Below are 27,635 nucleotides of genomic sequence, written 5' to 3' on the forward strand. Positions count from 1 at the left end.
AAATATTGAAACACATTTTATATAAATAGTTTATAAATAATAAATTTATATTTCATAATTAAATATAAAACTGTTGAATTTATGTATTAAATTTATTTATATTATTTTCTGTAATCAAATTAATTAAGGAGGAAAATTAAATAAACTTATTAGTAAGAAAAATTATTATTTTTGTTATAAATATTACCAAAAGGTAAATATTTTAAAATTATTTACTTAAAGTAATTTAATATTTTTATATGCAAAAAATTTTATTTATACCTTTTATTATTACATGTTGTTTATTAAGACTATTTCTTTCACTGAGTTAAATGAGTCACATCATTATTTTTATTAAAAAAAAATTTTAGGATATTTAATTTTAGTATTTCCATATTGTCCTTAACTATTATGATGTATAGGTTATTTCAATAGAATTTTGACTCAAAATCTTAAATTTAGATGTGACACTAATTTTTTTATATTTACTTAATTGATTAATTTTTTTAATTTCTATTTTGAGTTATTTTTTTTCTTTGAGATTTTTTAACTAACATCTAAAAACTAAAAGTCTCTTATTCATTTATATTTATCCTATTTGAACTATTATGACTTTTAGTTATCATTAAACTATTTTCAAATTATCTTTATCTCTATTCTTTAAAATTTTTTTTTGGTTTTTTAAAGAATCAGACCTATTAATATTCTTATCATCACCTATCTTTTTAGCACATTTTTTTTTTGTCTATGACAATATTTTCCACAACAAAAATAAATAAGGTGAAGATCATCATGTTTTATTTTAAATTCTTGACTAAATACCTTAAAGGGAGGAACTAATCTTCTAAAATTTAGTTCTACATAAATCTTAACAAATTTACCTTTTGATAGGATAATAATATTATTATCAATCTTTAATATTGTACTTAAACAAGATCAAACTTTTCAAAGAAATTTATTATCATATAACTCTAAGGAAAGATTAAAGACTTTAACCCAAATTGTAACTTCCTAAAAGAATGGTCATTAAGTTTAAGCAAAGGTCTCCAATGTTGTACTAACAAGTAATGATCTAAAACTAAGGTTTCTCAAATATATCATTCTTATAATAATCTATATAATCAAATTTGACTTAATAAAATTCTTCATTCAAATGTAAGACCTTCAAGTCTCCATTTTTACTCCATATATGTTTTAATTTGTTATCCAAATACTTTAGGCTAATATTTTTTTTCCTAAAAGTTTCACTATTATGGTATTTAAAAAAAAAAATACACCAATTCTCATAATCTTCTAAAAAAATCATAATTTCAACACAAATATTCGTATCACCTAAATCAAAAAAGTCCTCATCTTAATCAATATTCAGATTAAACTCTTTTAAAATAGAATTGATAATTTTATTGTTTTCTAACACAAGTTTGCAATATTTAGATACGAAGGAAAAAAGGTTGTGAATAAAACTAGGACAAAGGATATCAAGTGTTTCAAGTATTTAGGAAGAGAACATATAGCTTCTGATTACCCTACAAAAAAAGTCATGGTCCTAAAAGAGAGTGGTGAAATAGTAAGTGAATCATCACAATCTGAATACTCTAGTGAGGAAGTGAGTGAAAGAGAGAATGAAGAAGTAACTGAGGGAGACCTTCTCATAATTAGGAGAATGCTTGGGGGAGTTGCAAAGGAAAATGAGGAGAGTCAAAGAAAGAATATTTTTCACACTAGATGTAAAATTCAAGGAAAAGTATGTTCATTGATCATAGATGGGGGAAGTTGCACTAATGTGGTTAGTACTAGGCTGGTCACCAAGATGAATTTGAAAACCACATCCCACCCTAAGCCTTATAAGTTGCAGTGGTTGAGTGAAGAGGGAGAGCTAAAAATGGATAAGCAAGTTGAAATAGAATTCACAATTGGGAAGTATACAGATAAGGTGTTGTGTGATGTTGTACTCATGGAAGCAAACCATGTGCTTCTTGGTAGGCCTTGGCAATATGATAGAGAAACACACCATGATGGGAAAATCAATAAATACTCATTTGAGTTCAAGAATAGAAAGGTGACTTTGGCTTCTTTATCACCCAGGGAGGTAAGGGAAGATCAAATTATTATGAGAAAGAAAAGAACTCAAGAGAGAAAAGAAAAAGAAAAAGAGAGAAAAAGTTCAAAAATAAAGGAGAAAGAGAGTGAGAAAAGAGAGGAGAAAGTGCAAAATGTGTTTGTAAGAGAAAAAGGGGTGAAAAAGGCTATGTTAATGAAAAAGTCAATGCTTTTACTTTTAAGTAAAGAAAACAACTTTTCCATAATAGATGCTACTAACCCACTTCCATGAAAGTTTCTTCTTTGGTGCAAGAATTTGTAGATGTATTCTCTAAAGAGGTGCCTCATGGTTTATCACCTTTGAGAGGGATAGAGCACTAGATTGACCTCATTCCACGAGCTTCTTTACCCAATATACCAGCATACAGAAGTAATCCTCAAGATACCCAGGAGATTCAAAAGCAAGTTGAAGAGTTAATGCAAAAATGATGGGTTGAAGAGAGCTTAAGCCCATATGCAGTGTCAGTTTTACTTGTGCCAAAGAAAGATGGAACATGGAGGATGTGCACCAATTGTAGAGCCATTAATAATATCACGGTAAAATATAGACATTACATCCCTAGACTAGATGATTTGTTGGATGAATTGCATGATGCTTGTATATTTTCTAAAATCTTAAGAGTGGGTACCATCAAATAAGAATCCAGGAAGGGGATGAATGGAAAACTGCATTCAAAACCAAGTATGAGTTTTATGAATGGTTGGTCATGCCATTTGCCTTGACAAATGCTCCTAGTACTTTCATGAGATTAATGAACCATGTGTTCAGAGAGTCTCTAGAAAAGTGTGTAGTTATGTATTTTGATGATATTTTGATTTATAGTAGAACTTATTTTGATCATCTTGTACATTTGAAGAGTGTTTTAGAGACACTTAGGAGAGAGACTATATGCAAATACGAAAAAATGTGTTTTATGTACAGATCATGTTATTTTCCTTAGTTTTGTTATTAGTTCTCAAGGTGTACAAGTTGACCAACAGAAGGTGAAGGCCATTCAAGAGTGGCCAACTCTTAAGAACATTAATGAGGTAAGAATTTTTCATGGTTTGGCAAGTTTTTATAGGAGATTTATGAAAGATTTCAATACCTTAGCTGCACCCTTGAATGAGATAGTTACAAAGCATGTAGGGTTTAGTTGGGGAGAGAAGCAAGAGAAGGCATTTACTGTTCTTAAGGAAAAATTAACTCATGCACTTATTCTTGCATTACATGATTTTTCTAAATATTTTGAAATAGAGTGTGATGCATCTGGGTAGGGATAAGAGCCGTGTTAATGCAAGGAGGACATCCAATAGCTTATTTTAGTGAAAACTGAATGGAGCTGTTTTGAATTACCCTACTTATGATAATGAATTATATGCTTTAATAAGAGCCTTGCAGACTTGGCAACATTACCTTTTGCCTAAAGAATTTGTGATACATAGTGATCATGAATCTTTAAAGTACCTAAAGGGGCAAGGTAAGTTAAACAAAAGACATGACAAATGGGTGGAATTTCTAGAGCAATTTCCTTATGTGATCAAACATAAGGAGGGTAAGTCCAATATTGTGGCTGATGCTTTGTCACGCAAGTATGTACTTCTTTCTACCCTTGAGACTAAATTTTTAGGATTTGAGCACATTAAGGAATTGTATAAACATGATGTTGATTTTTCTCATATTTTTAAGACATGTTCACATACTGCACATGATAGTTATTTTAAACATGATGGTTATTTGTTTAAGGATATGAGACTTTGTATACCTTAATGTTCAATAAGAAATGTATTAGTTCAAGAGGCACATGAAGGAGACTAATGGGGCATTTCGGGGTTCAAAAGACCTTAGAGATATTGCATGAACATTTTCATTAGCCTCATATGAAACGTGATGTGCATAAACTATGTGAGAGGTGCATTATGTGTAAGAAAGCTAAGTCTAAAGTCATGCCGTATAGTTTGTATACTGCTTTACCTATTCTTGAACATCCTTGGATTGATATTTCTATGGATTTTGTGCTAGGTTTGCCTTGGTCCAAAGGAGGGAAAGACTATATTTTTGTGGTTGTGGACAGGTTCTCTAAAATGGCACATTTCATAGCTTGCAAGAAGGTGATAATGCATGTCATGTTGATGACCTATTTTTCAAAGAAGTGATGAGACTTCATGGGTTGCCTAGGAGCATAGTGAGTGACAGGGATACCAAATTTCTAAGTCACTTTTGGAGAACATTGTGGGGTAAGTTGGGCACTAAACTCTTATTTTTCACTACTTGCCACCCACAAACTGATGGACAAACTAAAGTAGTAAATAGGACTCTTTCTACTTTACTTAGAGCTATTATAAAGAAAAATATTAAATCTTGGGAGGAGTGTTTGCATCATGTAGAATTTGCATATAATAGGGTTGTTCATATTATTATTAATTATTCTCCTTTTGAGGTAGTATATGGTTTTAATCCTTTAACATCTCTTGATTTATTACCTAGGTACTTGTAGCTAAGTGTTACCTAATTACTACTAGGCTATCTTAATTTACTTGTACTAAATGTGCTTTTCTTTTTCTCTTGTTTGATTTTAGTTAACCAAACTCTTAATTTGCATTGTACTAAAAACACTTAGATTGAATGGAAAAAGGAGAATTCAGATTGAAATCAAATTAAAGTGAGTATTGTGCTTTGCTAGAGTTCTTCCTTGCAATCTTCGATCTTATCAAGAATTCATCCATTCTTGTGTCTATCTCATTGGCTTATCAAATATCATTGTTTGTGGCGCCCTCTCCATCATATTTTCTTCCTTTTTTCTTTTATTTTAGAAGGTATGATTTCAATTGTTCCTAATTCTGAATTTTAGGGGTTCATAGCACTTTCTTCCAAACAAACCCCAATTTGTACCCAAAATAACTTTAATTTATATCTCATGATTTACAACTCCAAATTAAGTGATTCTTGAGCCAAAATCATAGTTCACGACATGAACTTTCTTGTCGTTTTTGAAACACTCCATTTTGAGGTCTATAGCTTGAGTTACATCATAGCTCTAGTTAGGTCTGAAATTCAAAAGGTTTAGGGTAAACCTCATCAACTTGTGTAATTTTATGTGTAAAAAAATTTATAATAAAAAAAAGACTTTTATATTGCAATGTGAATAGCCGCACCGCAGCAAAAAAAAATGTCTCAGTTTGATAACTCTTATATGGCTATCTAACCATGACCAATGATAACATATGAGATGCTATATAACTTTCAAATCACTGTATCAATCAAAATAGCATATATGAGATGCCTAGGGAATCGTAAGCATATCTTAAAGTTGACGCAAATCCTACAAGTAAGCAATTTTAAATTTTAAAACAATTAGAGCAGTTTACGTATAGAAGATCATAAATTCAACCATGTCAATTGCGCTAACCAGTTGAGTTTATGGTATTTTTTTTCTACTAAATGTAATAGAATTATAAAAGTAAAGTTGTTGAATAAGTAAATTGTAAGTCAATTAAGACTGTTAATTATATTTTATAGTAAGTCGATATGATTTAATTAAAAAAAGAAAAAAAATTAGATAAATAACATGTGTTTGTTATTTATCATAAAAAGTACAAAAGTAAATTGTTCTCTTTATATATTTGCACGATATCTAGTGTTATTAATTCTGCACTGTTAAAAAGATGAAACGTCGCTGGAGAATACGGAAATTGAAGAAAAAATGTTACTTTGTATCACACTCTAATTTGTTGCATCATTTTTGTTCTGTCTCTAGTCATCAACCATTAGAATTACTATGAATAATTTGTTGTAGATCAGTTTTCACTCATAACTATCAAAGAAGATGAAACGTGGTTGAGAGAAGACAAAAAATAGAAAAGACATAAAAAATGTTATTTTCTATATCGAGTTCTCTGAATGCAAGTTTGTTTATTTTAAAAATACTTTCTACATCAATTATCTCAAAAAATTGACATGAAAAGTAGAAAATAAAAAATAATGACATAAAAAATATTACTTTCTATGTTGAGTTATCTTAGAGAATCGATTGCTGAAGCATGTGTGTGAAGATAAAATAATTAATTAATATAATCCGCACAACATATTTAAAATGAAAATTCAAACCATGATATTATACTTGTAATCTAGAAGAAGAAAGAAAAAATCTCAAATTACTATTTTTGTATATGAAGTATGCTTGATGTTGAATATATCATACACGTATTTAAATTAATTATTTTATACAAAGTTTGATTAGAGATTCTAAAATTCATCATCTGTCACATCATTAATTAGACTAAATCTAAATTACTTGTCAATTAGAATGAAATTATTTTAATTATTCTTTTATTTTACATGATTATAATATTGTTTATATGTATGAAGATCATTGAAAATACTAGTAGTTATTATATTATTAATAAAGAATGAGTAATTTTAAGTATTTAAAATTATCCCTAAAATTGATTTTAACATGTTCACGTGGATACAAATTATCAACTATAAACATTAAATGAACAAAAGTTTATTAGGTTTCAACTTTCCAGATGACTGGATGAACGTTGCCAGCTCCGAAACCGCATATAAATAATGGACTACAGTGAAAAATAAAGAAGTAGATAGAAAGATAGTGACAACCAGGACCAGCAAACAAGTGAAGCACAGGGTAGACAGCCATGCCAGTTTCGTGTTGTTTTTACAATGCCAAAACAATTTCTTCTTCTATAAGAAAATATTCTATAATTTGCACTCCAACATTTTTTATAAACCCTACTATATTTTCTCACACTATCAGAGAATGAAGGGAAAAGGGGGGAAAATGAAGACATGAATGGATGAAAAAGGAGTTCTGCATATCAACCCACATGTAAAGCTCATATTCATCCATGTACACTGAAGACAAGAATGGATGAAAAAGGGGGGAAAATGATAAATGGAAAAAAAATATATAGTAATTTTTAAATTCAAAAACACTTTTACAACAATTTTAATTTTGTTCATGATTTTTAATTAGTTTCCTTAAGAATAAAATTTAGACTTTCAAATGCATATATACATCTAGAAAAAAGAATGAAAACTAAAATATAATTCCCTTTAAACTTTAGTAAATTAGTATGTCGAGAAACATGTCCAAGAAAAACTAACCTTAAAAAATAGGATTGCACTGTCATCATTCGGTGTGTATAACTGTTTTCTTCCTTCGTATGTTGAGGTTGAATTAGTTAGACATCTAAAGGTAAAATGCATGATGTTGTATTACTGAAATTATGTAGACACGTGTGTTCTACCCCTCAACGTGCACTCATTTCTTTATTCGTTCGTTGTCAAACTCAATCTCTAACCCCCTTTCAAACTTGGTTATTTTCTGTTCACTCTTCTTTTTATTTATTTATTTATATTTTGTTCACTTTTCTTTCTTCTACAACTACTCCCTCTATTTCTATCTCTTTCTACCTTCAGAGTTTCAAACTTCAAAGAAATGGCATCCGATCGTGAGCAACTCCCTCATTCCTCTCTCGCAAAGGTTCTATCCATATTATCTATCTCTGTTTCATTTTCCGTTCTTCTTCCTGTGTGGGCTAGAACTTTTCAGCCTATACCCTGAATTTGAATTTTAGCATAGTGCAAGACTTTGTTTGGTTTCTGAGAAAAGCTGTATTGGGAGGGAAGGAAACTGTTGAAATTCAGAGAGAAAAAAGAGCAAAAATTTTGGCTGCCAAACAATCATGGGTTCAATCGGTATCTCAAAATATGAACTTTATCAAAGAAAACGACTTGAACTGCTTCGCTTGATCTGGGGTTTTGGAATTCATGCACTCAAGTTAACGTATACTGAATTGCTCCTTTAATTTGGATATATTGATGCACTACGTTACAGCGTGTGCATTATGACAGAGCCTCAATAGAAATAAGAGAATTAAATTGTCATTTTTATAGCTGCAAATTCATGCCTATCGACAATTTTTTTAGTGAAAACAGAGAAGAGAATTATGTGCATTTAGCTCTTGATTATGTATTTGGTCGGTCTACGGTAAAAATTAATAGAAATAAGAATAAGCTGAATGCTTGTAATCAGAAACAGTCACACTAACACTTTCAGAGCTATGCATTGTTTTACTAGCAATTAAACTAGTTTGCTGTTATCTTTTGGTGTTTATTTTCACTTTCATAACGCTTGAAATGCTTTGACTTTCATTAGGAAGGAAAGTCATCTGGTGAGATTAGGAGTGCAAGGGAGCCTTTGCTTAATGGGGTTCATGACTCCGAAAGCTATTCCGTCTCTGCTACAATTCTCCCGTGAGTATTAACTTCTGATCCCTTCTGCGTTAATTTTGATGGATGCTTAGGAAATCTGTCATCTATCTTTATTTCATTTCAAAACATACAAATCAATTGGTAGCTAAATAAATAATCAGCTTTTAGCTTGGACTAGCTCTGGTAAAGGACCGTAATTTCTGTAGACAGTAAGTGGTGTTATGTTGAGAACCATAATTTTCACTGAGTGGTGTTATGTTGATCATGTTTGTGAGGTGGAAAAATGTGTTAATCATGAATGTTAGAGAATGGCTGATAGACATCGCGTTGTACTGGGGATTGGGAAAGGAATTGATTGCTCTTTCTTTTTTCATCATAGATTGTTGTCTCATCACTCATTATTGTGATGGTGAGGATGAAGGTGGAGCGCAGCTTGATGATGAATTTGACCCTAAGGTTATAAACAATGAGTGTTAGTTTCCTTCATTTTAAAGAAAATTGATTCCCATGGAATTCATGATTCCTTGAGATCCTATCTCAGAATCTTGAGTAGACAACATAAATAATAGATTGCCTTTGAGTATTTTTTTTTCCTAGAAATCATTTTTGATGTCCTCATACCATATATCACCTTGAGCTTTTAGGTATAGCCTGCTACAGCTTAATACAGTATCAAAACCATAAAATTAGCTTGCTTCTCATGTTTATAGGGTTGATTTTTATAACATATCTTGGCCTTCTTTTAGATTTCTTCATCTTCTTGCTGCTTGACATTGATGAAACAATATGACCACTTCAAATAAGAAAAATGGCATTATTTCATGTTCACTATGCCCCCACTGATTTTCTGATAATGAGTCTTGAATTGATTGTGTGATACTTTTTCTACTTGAAAAAGAAGCCTGCCTGTAGTCTTACCTAAAATGCATTTTAAAAATCTCAGATTTCTCTTCCCAGCTCTGGGTGGCTTTCTATTTGGCTATGATATTGGTGCCACATCTAGTGCAACCATTTCCATTCAGGTATACACCCTTTTACTATAATTTAGGTACTGACTCATCTTTTTTATAATATTAATTTTGTGGTGCAGCACCTGTAATAATTTCCTGAACTTAAAAAGGACCAAGATTTTTCTGCTGTATCATCACTAGTTACTTTCCATCTGTTTAAAGCATAATTTCATGGTATAGTAGTTTTGTCATAGTTTATCTGCAATGCTTCCCATATACTCATCGGATATGGCTATGGTGATTAGTTGTATAAATTGCATAATTCAGATCCATAACACAGATGCTCAACTAGGAATGAATTTATAGTTAGGACAGTTACATGATCTCTTTAGTTGGGGTTTTCACAGTGTCTATGTTCCCCCCCGAAAAAAAAAAGGCCATGTGGTTCTATCCAAGTGAAAAAACAGTACACAGGGCAGCTTTATTCAGTTGTATATTTTTTATGGTTTTCTTGTTTACTTACAATTTCCCTTCTATGCAGTCACCAACGCTAAGTGGAATATCTTGGTACAAGTTGTCTTCTGTTGAAATTGGTCTTCTTGTAAGTTTAAATTAAATTATTAATTTGCTTTTTCTTTGGTCACGGTTACCATTGTCTTTTGGTCATTCTTATGATTTGACACATTTGTTCATTTTTGTAATTATGTACTGATCTTGAATACATACTGAGGCATTGATGCTTGCTGTCTTTTGCAGACTAGTGGATCATTATATGGTGCCTTAATTGGCTCTGTATTGGCCTTCAATGTTGCTGACTTCTTAGGTAATTTCCCCTTTTATCAGTCATCATCTTTTCTTTTGGAAGGTCAATCAGTTATCATCTTTGCTATTTTCTTCCCCAGTGAAATTAATGTGACAAATTTGATTTTTAGGTAGAAGAAGGGAGCTGATTACATCTGCATTACTGTATCTTGTTGGAGCCATTGTAACAGCAATAGCTCCTAATTTTCCAATTTTGGTGCTTGGGAGAATTGTCTTTGGCATAGGAATTGGACTGGTATGCTCTCGTTCACCCAAATAGTACATCCAAGCTTGTAATGTTAATTTCTGATTTGTCAAGGTACATACCATGTAGACAATTGAAGATGGTGGGATTTCAGTCTTATGTCTTAAAGCAATAAATGATCTGTGGGTGTGCGCCTAAGTAACAGATCATGCTTTTAGAAGATTTGGTTTTTGACTTGATATTAAGATTTATTTGATCAAGTGTTCAAGAGTTAAAATACTTCCTTTCATTCTTTATAATTTAACTGAGTTTCAACACAAGGAACAGTGGGCCTCTGCTTCACCCATGCATCTAGCCAAGGGGCTAGAGGCAGAAGGACGTGGGATGTGGGTATGCCATGGTACATCTGTTTTAACTGACATGACACCTACAATATATTCTGAGATACTTTCTGTGTATTCTGACAACTGATAAGAAACTTCTGTTGTTTTTCTGGTAGAAAATCACATTTGGAGATTGGAGTATATTTTACTAAATGACCCTTAATTTTTTTTATAATTTAAACCAAACACCATTTTTATTGGCACTTACACATCCAAAAGTGATTTTTATCAACGCTACCTAAACAATGTAAATCAATTTATTGAATCCACTGAATTATGATGTCAACCCTTAGATTTTATGTGCTATATCATTTTATGCAGTTTTTTAGGCTTCCATTATTAAATTTCTCTAGCAGTGTTTTCAATTAAGATTGATACATCCAGTTATATCAGTTTGTAAGACTTTAGAAAAGTTTGCAATGGTAGAAACATGCAAGCGAGGAAAAGAGAAAAATGGGAAATGAGTTATTCTGTAAAAGGAATAGCTAGTTAAAGAATCTATGCAGAGAAAATATTTAAATAATTTGCTGTATATTTTCTCTGTAATTTATTAACTCTGAAGCGAGATACATGATGTTAATTTTATCTCTTTTAGGCAATGCATGCTGCTCCAATGTACATTGCAGAGACAGCTCCAACACCAATACGTGGACAACTAATTTCTTTAAAAGAGTTCTTTATAGTACTTGGGATTGTTGTAAGTTTTTGAACTCTCCAGGTGGACCTTAACTTTTCTTGTGTGCTTTATAAATGCAGGAACCAAATAAACTTTTTGAATTTTTCATTCTATTACTGTATAGATTTCTCAGAAATAATCTTCTATCAAATTACTCTCTGTCCTGAATCTCCTGGTATTACAAAAAATGACTACATATCATTTGTGCAGACAGGATATGGAATTGGTAGCTTGTTGGTAGACACTGTAGCTGGTTGGCGGTATATGTTTGCAGCTAGTAGTCCTGTGGCAGTAATCATGGGACTTGGAATGTGGTGGCTCCCAGCTTCTCCTAGATGGCTACTTTTACGGGCTATACAGGGGAAAGGGGATGCTCAGGATTTGAAAGACACAGCAATTCGTAGTTTGATCCAGCTTCATGGTCAGGCTATTTGTGATTCTGCTCCTCAGCAAGTAGATGAGATTCTGGAAGAGCTTTCTTGTGTAGGGGAAGAAAAAGAAGTTACCTTCGGAGAAATGTTCCAAGGGAAATGCTTAAAAGCCCTTTGGATTGGCGCAGGATTGGTATTGTTTCAACAGGTACTGCAATTGCTCAAGTAAAATAGTAAAAAATATCAGTTTCCAACATTTCTGTATATTTATACCATAGGCTGCAAATTATGCCAGATCACAGGGCAACCAAGTGTGCTCTACTATGCTGCATCGATCCTTCAGGTATTATGTTAATTTTAGACTTAGTCAAGGAAAATTATTGCATATTCATATAATCTATTATGTGGCACAAATGAGCTGTGATAACATTATAATCCAATCCAATTTGGTAGAGTGCAGGATTCTCTGTAGCATCCGATGCAACCCGGGTCTCTATTCTCCTTGGTTTTTTTAAGGTAAATCTTATTTTTTCATTTACTTAATAGTTAATGTGTGAATTTGTATTAAAACATAGTAGCACTATTACCATGTTCTTAATAAATTCTTCTTTAATAACTTTTAATGGATTAGAATTTTAGACTTTGATTGGCACTACCCTCTGTATTTAATTTTTAATTAATTTCGCTTAAATGACATGTTTGAGTTCCAATGTGTCTATGCAAAAGCTCTTGATAAACAACTCGTTTTAAGAACAAAGTGGATTCCTTTTCCCATCTATACAGTGTGACGTGTCACATTTTCAGCTGGAGAAAAGAAAATAAATAAATAAACTTGTGACTCCTTAGTCCTGAATCTTGTATTTTCTCATTGTCCTTCTCTTTTGCCAAACGTATGACCATCTATCCAGTCACCCTAATATTTTCCATGGCAACTTCCTTCTGTTTCTGTTCTAGTTGATTATGACTGGAGTTGCAGTTGTTGTTGTTGATAGACTTGGAAGGAGGCCTTTACTACTTGGAGGAGTTTCAGGAATGGTGAGTTCCTTCTTATCTCTTTGATTCTGATGGTTGGTTTTGGTAGCAATTTCCTGAGAAAAGAAAACTCAATGTCAAATTGAGAAGCCCAGGCCAATCTGCTAATTATTTCTGCATGCACAGTCAACTTCAGCTTCGCTAATTATAAAAGAGGAATGATTGTGACATGAAAATTTTATTTGTGAAACATTCTTCAAAATTTAAGAACTTGTGTTTCTTTATATAACAGGTGATCTCTTTATTCCTTCTGGGTTCGTATTACATTTTCTTGGATAACACAGCAGCTGTTGCTGTAGTTGGTCTGCTGTTGTACGTAGGCTGTTATCAGGTGAAGTTTCTTTTGTCTTCATTCTTCATATCATGATTTAGATCATGTAAGCTGAAGACTCACCGAGATAAATGCTTACATTCAGTATCATACTTATACCACATAGTTTGATTTGAATGAATCTCCTTATGTTTTTTTCAGATTTCCTTTGGTCCAATCGGTTGGCTCATGATAGCAGAGATTTTCCCCCTGCGCCTAAGAGGACGAGGACTTAGTATAGCTGTACTTGTCAATTTTGGTGCAAATGCCCTTGTGACATTTGCTTTTTCCCCACTAGAGGTGATGAAGATCTTAAACGAGAGACCATAAACTCACCATATATTTTAAATGTGTCATCTCATCAATCAGATGATTGCCAAATTTTACAAAATTCTGATCTCACATCATACATATGCATGTGAATTTTTTTTGTTTCAATTGTTGATTTAAATCGGTGTTCCATTGAATGTATTGATGACTGTCTCTTTTTCTCTCTTTCTATTTGGTTAATTAGGATGTGCAATGAATAGAATTTTGTTTTCCCATTGTGTTTTTTCCTTACTGTACTGAGCCGTAACGGAAACATCATTTTAAACTTGCTATTCAGTGAACCCATTGCTTCATCAAAATTACCTGTCTGACTCTTAGCTTTGTTTTCTTCACAGGAATTACTGGGAGCAGGAATTTTGTTCTACATATTTTGTGCAATAGCGGTTGCATCTCTTGTATTCATATACCTTATTGTACCAGAAACCAAAGGGCTAACACTAGAGGAGATTGAGGCCAAATGTCTCTAATCAGTCACCTTGTTGCCTCTATAAATATCTGTTCATAGTACTATGCTGCTACTTGTCTTGTTTCCAATGTAGCTGTATGACATATTATATAAACCAGCAATCCGTAATGATGAATTTATGCAGTTTTTTTTCCTCAATTCTTTCTGTAACTTGTGTTCTTCCTGTATTCATCTTCTACCCAAATTTTGTTTATCTTCATTCCTCATATCTTTAATCCTTCTCTTTCCCTTCCCCTATAAGTTAAAGACTAACTCTAAGGGGAAATTTTGGTGCACGTTGAAAGTAATATTTCTAACAGTACAATCATATTTCGTGATCTATAACACCATCACTATACTTGAATACTTATTGAATGAAAAATCCGTGCTCGTGTAGAAGGATCATTAGGCACGATTAATGAAGCATGACTATTTGAAGAGTATACTTTTTCCGTAAAGGTAAAGACAGTCAGGCTTTAAGCTTCAACCCGCATATATTCATCAAACACATTATTCCAGTGATTATTTTTCAGTATGGTGCTCATTAAACACCTAAGTAATTGTTGGTTATTCATATAATTTTAAGCATTTATTATAAAATTCGTATTCAACAATATTCTTGAGAATTCAATGTGTTAGCATATCCATTAGGTATAATACAATACCAGTTCCCATTCATCAACACAGTCACACACCACACAACATCTAGAAACAGTCAGAGAGGAAAGCAAGAGTCAGAGCCAGCACGGTGACAGAGTGCTAATGAGTGACCTATGTTTTGGTTGAATAGAAGAAAATACTATGTTTTAAAAGAAAAATGCTTATAACACACTCATTTGGCATTTTCTTTTTAACATTTTATTATTATGGTAAATTTTATGCTGACTCTAATAACAGAAAATGAGCCCGGGTCATTTGGTAGAGTGATGATAGGATTTCACTTAATAACAAAATAAAAATATGTTTGGAAAAATGGCCTTCTCCAAAAAAAAGCACGAGCAAATGATTATTAAGAGGGAAACTTTCGTAAGAATCTTTGGGCTAAACCAATGAAATTGCCTAAGAATGAGGACCCAGGTGAGGTGAACTTTATTGAAAGTTAGTATATAGTACTAGAGTGATCAAAATAAGTGGAATGGAGTAATTAATATTATCAGGAACTAATCCACTAATCCAGAATTGTAAAAAATTCCTAACTACTTGAATTACTTATTTCATCTAAATCTCAAAGTTGGGAGTGAAAGTGGCATAGGCCTGTTTAGCAAGAAGGTGAGGTGAGAAAGCAAATTAGGTGGTTAGAGTTAGCTGTACATAATGGGATGATGGAAAAATCTGACTCAGAAATTTTCCATCCTTGACTTCATTGACGTCATTTGAACATTCTGTAGTATACGGATCATGAAAATTTACTTTCTCAGAGGACACAGGAGTTGGTCAGAGCATAATTGAAGGGTAAAAGGTAAATGCATTCTGCAGTCTGGCCAGTAGTCACAAATTTCAGACATGATTACTTATTAGTTAATCAGTTTTAACTATGAAAATCAAGATAATCATAATGGTTATAAAGTCTCAGAATCTGGATTATATAACAAGGGGAGAATTGAATGAAATTAATTGAACACACATGCGTGAGGCAGTGCAAAGCCAAGATATTAGTTAGAGAATTAATCATACTGCCCAACAGAGTGCAACCGCAAGACAGCTCAACCAATCAAATAACATGATCCAATACTACTCAAATGGGTTTGGGTCTCTGACGTAAATTATTTTGATATTCCCTCCAATGAAGAAGTCAATGAGCCACAATTTTATGGGTCCAGAAGCTGTCATGGCATTTAACACCAAGAGAACATATGATCTAATCAAGTTGCCCACCAGCTCCCTCCAGAATCCTATCCTCATTGTATCACCAAGTCGCTGAAATAGAAATTTTACTGCGCTGCTCAGTGCCAACCCTGAAAGGTATTAGAGATTTACTTCGTTCTAAACACCATTAGCATTTCAAAGAAGAGCCATAGTTTTGCACGTGTGCAGTCTACCTATGTTGTACAAGTATTAAATATATGATACATAAACATGATAATTTTTTAAAATATTAGAATACGCATATGGCAATATATAATAAGTAAAATATACTTGTATTTATGTATATCATATTGATTATATATAGAGCAAAATATACGTGTACCTATATCAGATACAGATACAACACATCCGTGAATGATTTTTTGCGTATCCGGGTTTGGTGGCATGGCATATATGTAATCATTAAAGGTTAACGAAAGAAGCAATGAAAATAGTGACTTTGTTGAAGCAAACTAGTATGAAATTTATGTTAGAATTTTCTATAAAATTTATTATGGGTTACAATCAATTGTAATTTTTTATTTTGTTAAAAATGGACTAATATTATGATCTATTTGATGATGCTTTAGCCTATTAATAATATGATCAATTCCTCATGGGCTTTGGACACTTAATACTGGTCTATGTAGGATATGGTGTAGGCCTAACCTCTAAATGCATAATAGGAAGTACCTGGGGTTAATAAATATGGTGGCTAAGTCCCCTTTACCGTCACGGAAATATATTCCATTACTCTCTAGGTTTGCCCCATTGAGAACCTAGGATTAGAAGAGCGTGATTAGGCAAAAGAAGATCTTGGCTTTTCACTCACGAAAGAATTTGCACGTCACGTAGATCGTCTACGATATAATTCACAATGTCTACAACAAGTAAAAGACTTTACCACCGCTTCACAATTGATATTCTAAATTCATATAATTAGATCCAACTTCATTTATTCTTACATCTAGTATCATAGCCTATCATTATATGATTTAGGATCTAACTATTAATTTTTAATTAATCTGAATTTAGATTAAATTATGTGGGCTATTTGTATCGTTGATATATATCAGATTGTCATTTTATTTCCAAATTTAATCGTCGCTGCCTCTGTTATTTGTTGAATCAATTCAATTTATGTTGAAGATTTTTTTTTCAATGTCGTTTCTTTTAAATTCTTGAATTCATGCGTTTGATGATTTTCATTTTTTAATCACTGTTATTGTTTCTAAATTATTTACTAAATGAACGAATTTACATTCACATCAAAGAATTTTTCGCTGCCATTGTTATTGTGTCGTAATATTCAATAATTTAATACCTTGAATTGAATAAATATTTCAATTGCTATGTTGTAATACCTAATATTTCAACACTTTTCAGTTAAATATGAATATTTTATATGCTTATTTCAATTTTACTGCGAGCATTGTTTTCCATTACGCTTGCTTGCAATTTCTGATTCCAATTTAATGCGTTGCTGTGATATTAATTAGATATCTAATATTTATGTGTTATTCCTATTACCTTTGTTATTTTCAATTTCAATTTGATGCAATGCTACCGTATGATGTTTTGCGATGTTTTCAATATGATATTTGTGTTATTGTTATTGCAACTGATGCCATATTTTTAATCCGATATTTGTGTTACTGTTATCGTGTTTGTTGCAAATTTTTCTGTTGTCATCATGTTAATTTTTCAAATTTTGAATTCAAAATATTTTGATCGCCTTTTTTTTATTATTATTGCAATTTTGGATTATACGTACTATTTTTGTTGTCATCTTAAATTACATGTATTAGGTTGCTTTCCAAACTTTGAATTATATGATATTCTTTCATTGGGTCGATTGTCATGTTTGTATGAAATTTATGCATTTCTATTTTCAAATTTTGAATTCAGTATTCTACTGTCATACTGTCACAGTGTGATACGTTCTTGTGTTGCAAATTTTGATGTGTTATATTACATTATGTTGCTGCCATTCATGGTTGATTTGTCAATTTTATAACTTATCAAATTTTGTAATCGCTATTTGTATTCATTTAGGGTCAATTTTGAATCACATATCGATTGTGTTAATATATATATAATATATATATTATAATATTTAATTTTTTGGCTGTTATCTTGTTGCATTTCTAAATCTATTGATCTTTGCCTCTAATATTATTTGAATATGCATTAATAATTTCTTGTTATTTTTGTTTGTATGTCTAACATACATTAACTGTAGAGTTACGTAATTCAATGAGTATTTGTTTGACATAATTTAATTTTAAAATTACCTAATTCAATGTGGATGTCATATGACCATTTTAATTTTGAATGAATCACGTTATGTGTGCATCTCCTATAGCTAATTTCATTTTATTTAATTACGTTTCGCAAATCAGCTTTCTATTGTTACTAGCGCTTCAATTTTAATTTTTTAATAATTGAATTATTTTGTCGTTGCCTATGACAAATTACTACGCATTTTGTTTTAATTGATTTGTGTAATCCAATATTTATGCAATATTGTTAGCAACTGCAACTGCTACTGCTGAGCGCTTGTTTTGAATTATGTGATGCAATGCTATGTTGAGTCTATTGCCGTATGTGGACATTTTGCTACCACAAGGGTTAATAATCAAAATAAATTAAAATTAAAGTTTTTAAAAAAATCAAACATGATACTTTGATCTTGTTCGACCAACCTTAACATTATTAATTTATGTTATATGCTTTGTGGTCAATTATATATTATTTTGTTTTGTACGGAATAATATTTAAGTTTGCATTAATTATCATTGTTATATATTAATAATTTATCGTTACATATAATTGAGGGAAATATGTGATGTCACTGCATGATTATATATTATTTCACTATCATGTTTTCGAATTTTGAATTATAAATTGCAATATTCTTGTCACTGCCATTTTAGTACATACTTTAGTAAGTGTGTGAGTTTATGCTTCTCTTGTGGCGTTTCATATTTTTATTGTGTTATGATGATGTGTTTCTGTTGCTACTATTATGTTGTGCGTTAATTTAGAATAATATTTAATTCTTAAATTTTATTGCTTCCATTGCATTATAAATGCAATTGTAATAATTTGAATTAATATGCGTCTTTGTTTTTTACTATTGCCAATTCAAATTTTGAATTACATGTTCTATTGCAATTTTTTCAAATTTTGAGTTACTATTGCAATCTTTCAAATTTTGAAATTCAAATTTTGTGGTCAAAAGAGTTGATTTGTTGATATAGCTGTTGGAAGTGATATATTTGCCCAAAGAAGATAAAATTTGAACCTAGTATATGCTCATTGAGTAACTCATTTTGAAATTTATGGATAAAGTTATTGAAGGTACATTGGTATAAAGAATCTATGTGCCCAAAGGAGATAGGTTCTTAAACTCATTGTATGCTTATTGAGTAACTCATCTGAGGTTCTGACCTTAGTGATCATGGTTTACACATTCTGCCCAAAGGAGAATGTGTAATTGACCTCATTATAAGGACTTATATATATATATATATATTAAAGTTATGCATTACCATTATTACGTAATTTGATGTAAAATTAATTCATCATTATTATTGTTATAAGTTTTAGTTTATGCTACTACAACTTAGATATTGTGTTCCTAAGAGCTCTTGTGCTCAATTTTCTTATTTGATTTTGTGCAACAAAATTATTGTTAATATTTAGTTATGATTTAATAATATTTTTAATGTATAATTATAACTATTTGAGTATAAACATATTAAGAATGCAATTGATAATTAATGAATGACTAATAAGAATGTTGTTAGATGCGTATCTTCTTGTTGACTAAGTCATAATTTTAGACAAGAGATAATTGATTCTTGTATAAGAGTTTTCATAGATTGCTACAAGCTGTTACCACCAAAGTGGGACAATTTATATTGGTTTATGGAGAATTTTATAAGTTTAGGAATGCTTTTGATCCTTGCATGCAATTGTCTTCCCAAAGGGGGTGGTTGTATGTTTGGGTTGAGAGTTGAAAATGGATGGAGTTATTGGATAATGCATTGAGTTAAGAGATTTGTCTGCCCAAAGGGGATAATTTTCTGAGTTCGGTGTGTGCTTATGGATTAACCAATCTAAGGTATTGACCAGGGTAAATGACTTTGGTTTGTGCATTCTGCCCAAAGGGGAATGTACTATTTTACTGGCCTCACATTGATAGCTTATTACCATCTTGAGTTATACCTTGTCTTATAATTTGTTCTTATGCATTCTTGTTTTTTTCTTGTGAACAATTATTTTGTCCCCTAATTGTATCATAGCAAATGAAAGCAATACCTGAAATTCCTTTTTTGGAATTGTTGTTCTTGATTTAGTTTTGCGTGAGGAATAAGCTCATAATCAACTAGTAAAATACACATTAATAAAAGAAACTTTTAGCTTAGTGAGAGAAGTTTGATTGTTATCAAGAGAACTAATTCTAGACATCTTTTGAGTGTGTGCGAGTAAATAATTAGACATAACATTACTTTAATAGTTTACTTTTTGGCTATATGTAAATACATTCTTTAGATTCATCATTGAATAGTTGTTAAGAGAGTAATAAAGTACTTGCAAGGGATTGAAGAGTGTGAGCTTATGTATGGGAGAGTTGACAATTTAGAGATTATGGTATATATATATATATATATATATATATATATATATATATATATATATATATAAATCTTTTTGAGTGTTGTAGTAATAATTGACTTTGGGATACATCTTTATGATGATTGGGGGATCCACATACAGGAAGAGTAAGAAATTGACTTTTATTGTATAAGCAAAATTTTTTTGTTTGTTTATGTTGTTGACCCTTATATTGTTTGGTTAAGAAACTTAATGACAAGATTTTATTTTGTGATTTTCATTGCTAGACCATTGAAGACTTATTATTATAACAATGTTGTGTTCTACATAAAAATAAAATAAAATTACTAATGGTTCTAAGCATTTAAAATAAAAGTAATTTGACAGTTAAATCTTATGAAGAAAAATGACATAGTTATTAAGTATATTGATATATAATATAAGCTAAATGATTCTTAAATTAAGGAGTTAAGGCATATTATATTTGAATAGGTATATGTTGAGAACATAAAATTATGAATTTTTTTTAATATACTTAGTTAGTGAGAGTTTATCTCATATGTCATTTTCTTATCATGTTGGACCTTTTATTTTGAACACCTTTTGTGTTTGGTTGACATGTATTTTATTTTATTTTGAACAATTGATAATACATCTTTTTATACATCTTTGTATATATAAGCATATTTGTTATATTGATTGCCAAATATAAAACTCAGTGTTGTTAGAGTCATTATGTTTGTGATTGACATTGTATTAAGTTTAGGCATGATCAAATTTTAAGCTTAGTATCATTAAGACCACTATACCTGTGGTTGATGCCATTTGGAGCTGAGGTATTATGACCAAATATTGAGCTCGGTGTCATTGAGACCACTATGCTGATGGTTGATGTCAGTTAGAGCTAAGGCATAAAGGTTTGTAATGAATTATGTAATTTCTTTAGCTTTTAAGCACTTGAGAGAAATTAAGGACTAATGTAGAAAATGATAGTATGACTGTTTGATCATATTGACATGTCATTTTCTCACTACACTCCACATTGATGACTAGTCGATAAGGTTGGCAGTATTTGTAACCATGGAAGGTGTTACGTTAGTAGGAGATGTAATTATCGCCATGATTCGATATTTGTATGATTTTATTGGATAGAGTCTTAGTTAAGTGTTGTATCTTTGGATCATATGTTTGTGATCACAACATGTTATTAGCCTAAAAGTTTTTTTTTTTTTAAAGTTTTCAAAAGTTATGAACTACACAATTGATTTTGCCCAAGTGGAAGAATATTAGAATTTTCTATAAAATTCATTATGGGCTACAATCAATTGTAATTTTTTATTTTGTTAAAAACGGACTAATATTGTGATCCATTTGACAATGCTTAAGCCTATTAATAATATGATCAATTCCTCATGGGCTTTGGACACTTAATACTAATCTATGCGGAATATAGTGTGGGCCTAACCTCTAGGTGCATAATGGGAAGTACCTAGGGTTAATAAATATGGTGGCTAAATCCTCTTTGCCATCACGGAAACACATTCTATTACTTTCTAGGTTTGTCCCATTGAGAACTTAAGATTAGAAGGCGTGATTAGACAAAGGAAGATCTTAGTTTTTCACTCACGAAAGAATTTGCACATCACGTAAATCGTTTACGATATAATTCACAATATCTACAACAAGTAATTAACTTTACCACTGTTTCACAATTGATATTTTAAATTCATATAATTATATCCAACTCCATTTATTCTTGCACTTTATCCATCATACGCAGCAGTTGCAAACTATGTTAATTAGATAAAGCCAATTGCAACAGCTGTCAAACTTCAAGATACATCTTAATACCAAATGTTATGTGATAAATGCACGTGATTGGCTTTTTATCATACATCTTACACCAAATTATTAAAATGACTACGTCAATTAAAATATTACGCAGAGCTTGAGGACTAGAAGTAGAAATCCCAAACTAAACGCCAACTTTTAGGTTTTGGGTCTTGGTAGTTGAAGCCTTCCAACAACTTGAAAAAACAGTCATTCATTACAGCTCAGAACAGATTAATCTTTTCCAAGTAGAAGCGCCTCATAATGTATAAAACTATTGAGAAAGCCTTTGAAATGAAGTAATTTAAATTCACTTTATATATCATCTTAAATAACTGTAATTGTATACTTAAAAATGCTTTTTTTTTAGAAGAGCTATTTTTCTTCTACATTTTCCTGAACAACCAATTATTTTCCTGCATATTTCCGTGACCTGGGAACCAGGAAGAACGTGGCCATAGCAACCCAAGACTGAAACTCACTGAAATCACTCGTTTTCTTCCCAAAATTACTTAGAACAAGAGTTAATCTCAATGTAAGGTTTCAGTTCATTAACAAAATTTTGGCAGAGAAGCTACTCGAACTGGCAATTGTTTCAGGGAAAATATAAAAAATTAAAATGACCAAAGCAGTGAAGCATGTGGGATGACAGTTTTCTGTTATGGAAGCACTTGGGTTTCATTTTTTGCCAAGTGGGGTATGGCGTTCTAGATGAGGGAAGGTACTGGATGAGTTATGAAGCACCATATAAAGTGGGGAATAGGACGCATACCCAGCCTCACAAAGTGTAGTCTACATTTATGGGACCCTTTGCCAAATCATCAAGATCAATAAGAGAACGTCTTATTCACAAGTCACAACCTTGAATTGTCGCAATCACTGAAGTCCAGAAACAGCAGTGCCAGTCTCCCTTGTCACGCTCTGGCCAATTGTTTTTATGAAGACTCAGAAAAGAGGCTGATTCATCTTCCCCATCTCTGCTGTGCCAGCAAGACAAGGAACTTGATTGCATCATGAAAGAGACACACAACAAAGCTACTCATATGGCCCATAGATTTGTGAAAGATCAGCACTACTAGCAACAAACCTATGCAAATACTCTGCTAGCTGCTAAACAAAACTTTCACAAAACACAAAAAGAAACAAACTTTATTCAGATCAGACGGTGTGAACTAAAATAATGGCTTCTCCCCACATAACAGTGAGTTAGACAGTGAAGTAATAATTTTTTCACAGTTGACTGTGCATGAATAATAGGAGGGGGCAGAGTAAAGAGTTTGTCATCACTCATCACCCACCAATGTCCATGCAAATAGTTAAAAAGGATCTTTCATCAACTTCAACATAGAAGACGGTGACTTTCTTCTTTTGCTTAAAATGTAAATTACTTGGGGCAAAAGAGGATTCCATTGCACAGAACAGACGAGATTATACAATATAACCAAGAGTGCAGAAAGAGACCCATGAAAATTTTAACTCTTCTTGTCCGTGCCAGAAAGTAGTAAAAGATAAAAATCCTTTAATATTCAGACGAATTTAAATCCATACAACAAAATCAAATTTACAGAGTCACAATGGCTAGAAGCAAAGGGAAGGAAAGCTTCTTGCATCCCATCCCCCATTTCTTCCTAATTCCATTCTATTCCCTTGATCACCTTTTGCCTAGTCAAGTCTTCAACCTAATAATAATAATAACATTGCCACATCAAAACGCTAAAAAGAAAAGAAAAATCAATTGAAGTTGAACACAAAAATAAAGGGAGTAGTAGGAGAGGGGGGGGGGGGGGTGGAACTGCTAAAAGTGGTGGTAATATTAATTCTCCTAAAAATCTAGTATTGCAGCGCCAATTAAACTGACACGTGATCAAATCAGCATCGCACAACTTGAGCAATTGAAGTGGCTAGCACAGCACAGCATAGCATGATGATCATCCATGGCATATGGACAATTAATTAGTTGTTCCACACCAGAGTTAAAAGGACCAGGTGGAAACCCATTTCCATTTCCATTTCCAGCAGTCAAGAACCCATTAACGCCAGGAAGACACAGTCAAGAGAGGAACATCCTTCCAAGCCAGAGATAAAAACCCAGGTGGAGATTCAACCAGGGAATACAGAGAACTGTACCCATAATGCCATAGAAGTATCTTAGCCTGACTAATCGCATAATGGCTGAGACTCACCGATTGAAAACCACAACTTTCCATCAGCACCCTCCACTGCTCCTTGTCCTCCATCCTTTCTCCCGGCGAGTCAGGGCCAACGACGGCAGTGATCCGGCGTCCGAGCAGAAGACTCTCGACCTGGAACCGGTCGGGCGAATCAGAGGGCAAGTTAGGCTCCAGAGACTCAAAAAGAGCAGAGAAATAGCTCAATGCAGTGTTGAAGCGCGTGAGGAAGCCAACACGTGTAAGGCTAGCTTCATACTCGCCAAGAGTAACGATCTTGGGGTTCAAAGACTTGGCCAACCTGAGCGCAGTTTCAACCGCAGTTGGGGTGTCATCCAAGAGGTTATACAGCTGAAGCATGAAGTTAACAGCGAGGGCCTCGTTGGGTTGAATGGAGAAGCTAGAGTGGTTGAGTTGATGAATAGGAGTGAGAACAGGGGTGAATTGGAAATTCAAGTGGAGAAGTTTGGCGAAATCGGAGAGACGGTTGGCAGTGGCGGAGAGAGAAGGAGCAGGGGAGGTTCCGAGAGCGATGGCGGGTATGGCGGAGATCCTAATGGAAAGAGGTTTGCCAGAGGAGCGAGTGGCGAAGGCTTGCAAAAGAGGAGGCCACTGAATGCCTTGAACGATGCCGAAATCGACGATGTGAATGTGGGAGGAACCTTCGGTGGCTTCGAGGATGGCTTGGTTGGCAGTTAAATGGGAGAACTTGGAATAGGGGCAAGCGTCGTTAAGGGTTTTGTAAGAGAGGGTGAAGTCTTCAGGGGAAGTGGGAGAAGGAGTTGGAGAAGGAGGTTTGTGTTTGGGAGAGGAGATTCTGGCGGAGAGGGCCTGGGAGAAGTAGAAAGCGAGTCTCTGAGTGGGGTTACCGTGTTGGGAAATGGAGTTCGATAAACGGGAGAGGGACTCGGCGGCTTGATGGGGGTGGCTGAGGGAGAGCCGTGCGCAGTCGGAGAGGGCTTTCAGGAGAGGTGGCGACGAGACGGCGTCGTTTTGATTAGGCGGAGAGGGAGAAGGGGGTGGAGTGGGTTGGAAGGGGAAGGGGTAGAGGGAGAAATCGGGGGGCGTGTCAATTAGGGTATCCATCCACTCGTCGGAGTCGAAATCGGAGAATCTGAAGGCGGCGGAATGAGGGTCCAGTGGAGGGAAGTGGAATCCCGGATCGGGCACTTGGAAGGGGTCGGTGAAGTCGGTGGGAGGCCATGGCTGGAGAAGGGAGAGCGGGTGCTGCTGCTGCTGCTGCTGTTGTTGTTGCTGCTGCTGCTGCTGCTGCTTCTGCTCTTGCTCCTGCTGCTGCTTCTGCTTTATCACTTGCTGGGCAATGGCCATCAGGTTCCCACTGTCCGCACACATGTAAGCCATTCTCAGTAGAGCCTTCACTGAGTTGAGTTCAGTTGAGTTTAGTCGAAAGCAGCAATGGTATATTATTATTATTATAAGTAAAGGGGTGGGGATGGTGATGCACTGCGGTGTCAATTCATTCAAGTGTGAACTAACGAGGGTTAAGGGTAAGTCAGGGTAAGGGAGTGAGGGAGTGAGGGAGTGATTGAACCGTTGAAGGGAGAAGAGAGAGAGTAGTCAGAAACTTGAACCAACGACAACCTGATTAAAGCATTTCAAAAAGACACCATCCCCTCCCGGTCCCACCCTTCCATTTTTCCTTCTCATTTCTTCCTTTCTACATATGCACAACACACTATTTTACTTTACCAAAATTTGATTATATCTTTATAAACTCAAATTATATTCATAATTTTTACTGACTAACCTTAGTTATTGCCAATTCCAATACTCCCACCACCATCGTCAAATCTCTTTACATTATTATCATTTACAAACTATTGATAAACTTTTTAAAAAATAAAATTAAATGCGATATTGTAAATAAATTTTATGTTTTTTTTTATCAAAATTGATATTTAAATTCGATTGTATATTTTGATTTTTAATAATTATTTTTATTAGATAGATTATTAAATTAAAATGTCATTTTTAATTAATAAAATTATATTGTACTTAAATTTTATTTCCTTTGAATTATTTGTTAATATGACCATTTAATCTCACATATTCTAAGAGTTTGCAGATTTTAATTCTTAAATTTGAGTTGAGTATTTAAAAACTATAAAATTTTGTTAATTTTATTTTTTAGATTACAAACATAATCTGATTCTATTTTTTGGAATTTTAATTTGGCTGTACGAAATTTTAACATTATCATTTAGTAACTATTAACCTATATTTAAATATGTTTACAATTATTTTATATCATCTTCATTATATTTTCTCTCAAAAAATATTTGAATTTCAAATAAAAAGTTAGAATTTCATTTTACTTCAGTAGTCAATTATTAAAAAAAATATTTATTATTTTTATTTCTATAATAACAATAATATTTTAATTTGACTATACGAAATTTGACATTATCATTTAGTAATTATTAACGTGTATCTTAATTATATCATTAATACTTTTAAAAATAGTTTATATCATGTTTTTTATCCTTTCTCTCACAAAACATGTGCATTTAAAAAATAAAAAGGATTTCATTTTACTTCAATAGTCAATTGTTCAGAATTGTATTAATTTATTTATTTATATGATAACCAAAAATTTACATTTAAATAATTAAAAAAATAGTTTACGAATTTGATAAGATATTTATCTTACACAGTTAGACTAAAACACTTATTAAACAGGTGCAAAAATTAATATTTATTTTTAATTTTTATTAAACATATAAATTATATATGCTAATTTCTTCTAATCTTTATTCATAATACTTTTTAATATTATTAAATTTAATTAATACAATCTAGCTTTTATAACTAAATATGCTTTTAATAAAATTTAGCTTAACATAGTTAAATTAAATATAGCTTAAGCCTAATATAAATTACCCTGTAATCATGTAATGGTTCCATGAACGATTTAACGTTCTTTCACCTAAATGCATGTATTTGAGTTTAACTTCAGAGAGTGAAAGACAGAAGGATAATAAAGTAGTGATTGTTTTTGTGTTTATCATAAAAAGAGATTTTTCATAACAAAACATAAAAAGTTTATAAAATTTAAAAATATTTTTAATTGTTATTAATTTAATATTTTTTCATAAAAATAACGTATTTTTAATCATTTATGAAATCTAGATATACACAATTTATTTAATTTCCAACTACTAAAAATAATAAAAATAAACATAAATAAAGCTATAAAAATTAAACATGAAAAAAACATATTTTAAAAAATTTAAATATATTTAATTTAAATGATAGCATTTTTTTTAATCTAATTTAATTTATATGACTTCACGCACTTAATGTGGTGTCACAAGGACATCCATTGATGATATTTTTTTTCTTTGATAAA

The 27,635-nt window shown here is 32.3% G+C and overlaps 2 protein-coding genes across 7 annotated transcripts; one reads left to right on the plus strand and one right to left on the minus strand.

Moving 5' to 3' along the window:
• Positions 1-7,220: 7,220 nt before the first annotated feature.
• LOC113864730 (D-xylose-proton symporter-like 2) lies at positions 7,221-13,984 on the plus strand. Of its 5 annotated transcripts, none has more exons than XM_027498786.1 (15): positions 7,221-7,277; positions 7,502-7,565; positions 8,241-8,338; positions 9,240-9,318; positions 9,788-9,847; positions 10,003-10,069; positions 10,179-10,303; positions 11,231-11,332; positions 11,522-11,890; positions 11,978-12,025; positions 12,136-12,198; positions 12,637-12,717; positions 12,947-13,045; positions 13,187-13,324; positions 13,690-13,984. In XM_027498786.1, exons 2-15 carry the CDS (start codon positions 7,521-7,523, stop codon positions 13,819-13,821), a joined length of 1,506 nt encoding a protein of 501 aa, XP_027354587.1. In that variant the 5' UTR covers positions 7,221-7,277; positions 7,502-7,520; the 3' UTR covers positions 13,822-13,984. The 5 variants fall into 5 exon arrangements, with proteins under 5 accessions (XP_027354587.1, XP_027354586.1, XP_027354590.1 ...); XM_027498785.1 differs by having other exon boundaries at positions 7,258-7,398; positions 13,690-13,966; XM_027498789.1 differs by lacking the exon at positions 7,221-7,277 and having other exon boundaries at positions 7,519-7,565; positions 9,254-9,318; positions 13,690-13,966.
• An 8,471-nt stretch (positions 13,985-22,455) lies between these two features.
• LOC113865332 (scarecrow-like protein 4) lies at positions 22,456-25,851 on the minus strand. 2 transcript variants are annotated; one of them, XM_027499800.1, is made up of 2 exons: positions 24,281-25,627; positions 23,668-23,776 (listed from the first exon to the last, which is right to left on the minus strand). In XM_027499800.1, the coding sequence occupies exons 1-2, from the start codon at positions 25,625-25,627 to the stop codon at positions 23,726-23,728; spliced, it is 1,398 nt and encodes a 465-aa protein (XP_027355601.1). In that variant the 3' UTR covers positions 23,668-23,725. The 2 variants fall into 2 exon arrangements, with proteins under 2 accessions (XP_027355600.1, XP_027355601.1); XM_027499799.1 differs by having other exon boundaries at positions 22,456-25,851.
• Between the last annotated feature and the right edge of the window lie 1,784 nt (positions 25,852-27,635).

Source organism: Abrus precatorius, unplaced genomic scaffold (assembly GCF_003935025.1).
Source record: "Abrus precatorius isolate BTA unplaced genomic scaffold, Abrus_2018 Scaffold4, whole genome shotgun sequence".
In the NCBI taxonomy this organism is placed as follows: domain Eukaryota; kingdom Viridiplantae; phylum Streptophyta; class Magnoliopsida; order Fabales; family Fabaceae; genus Abrus; species Abrus precatorius.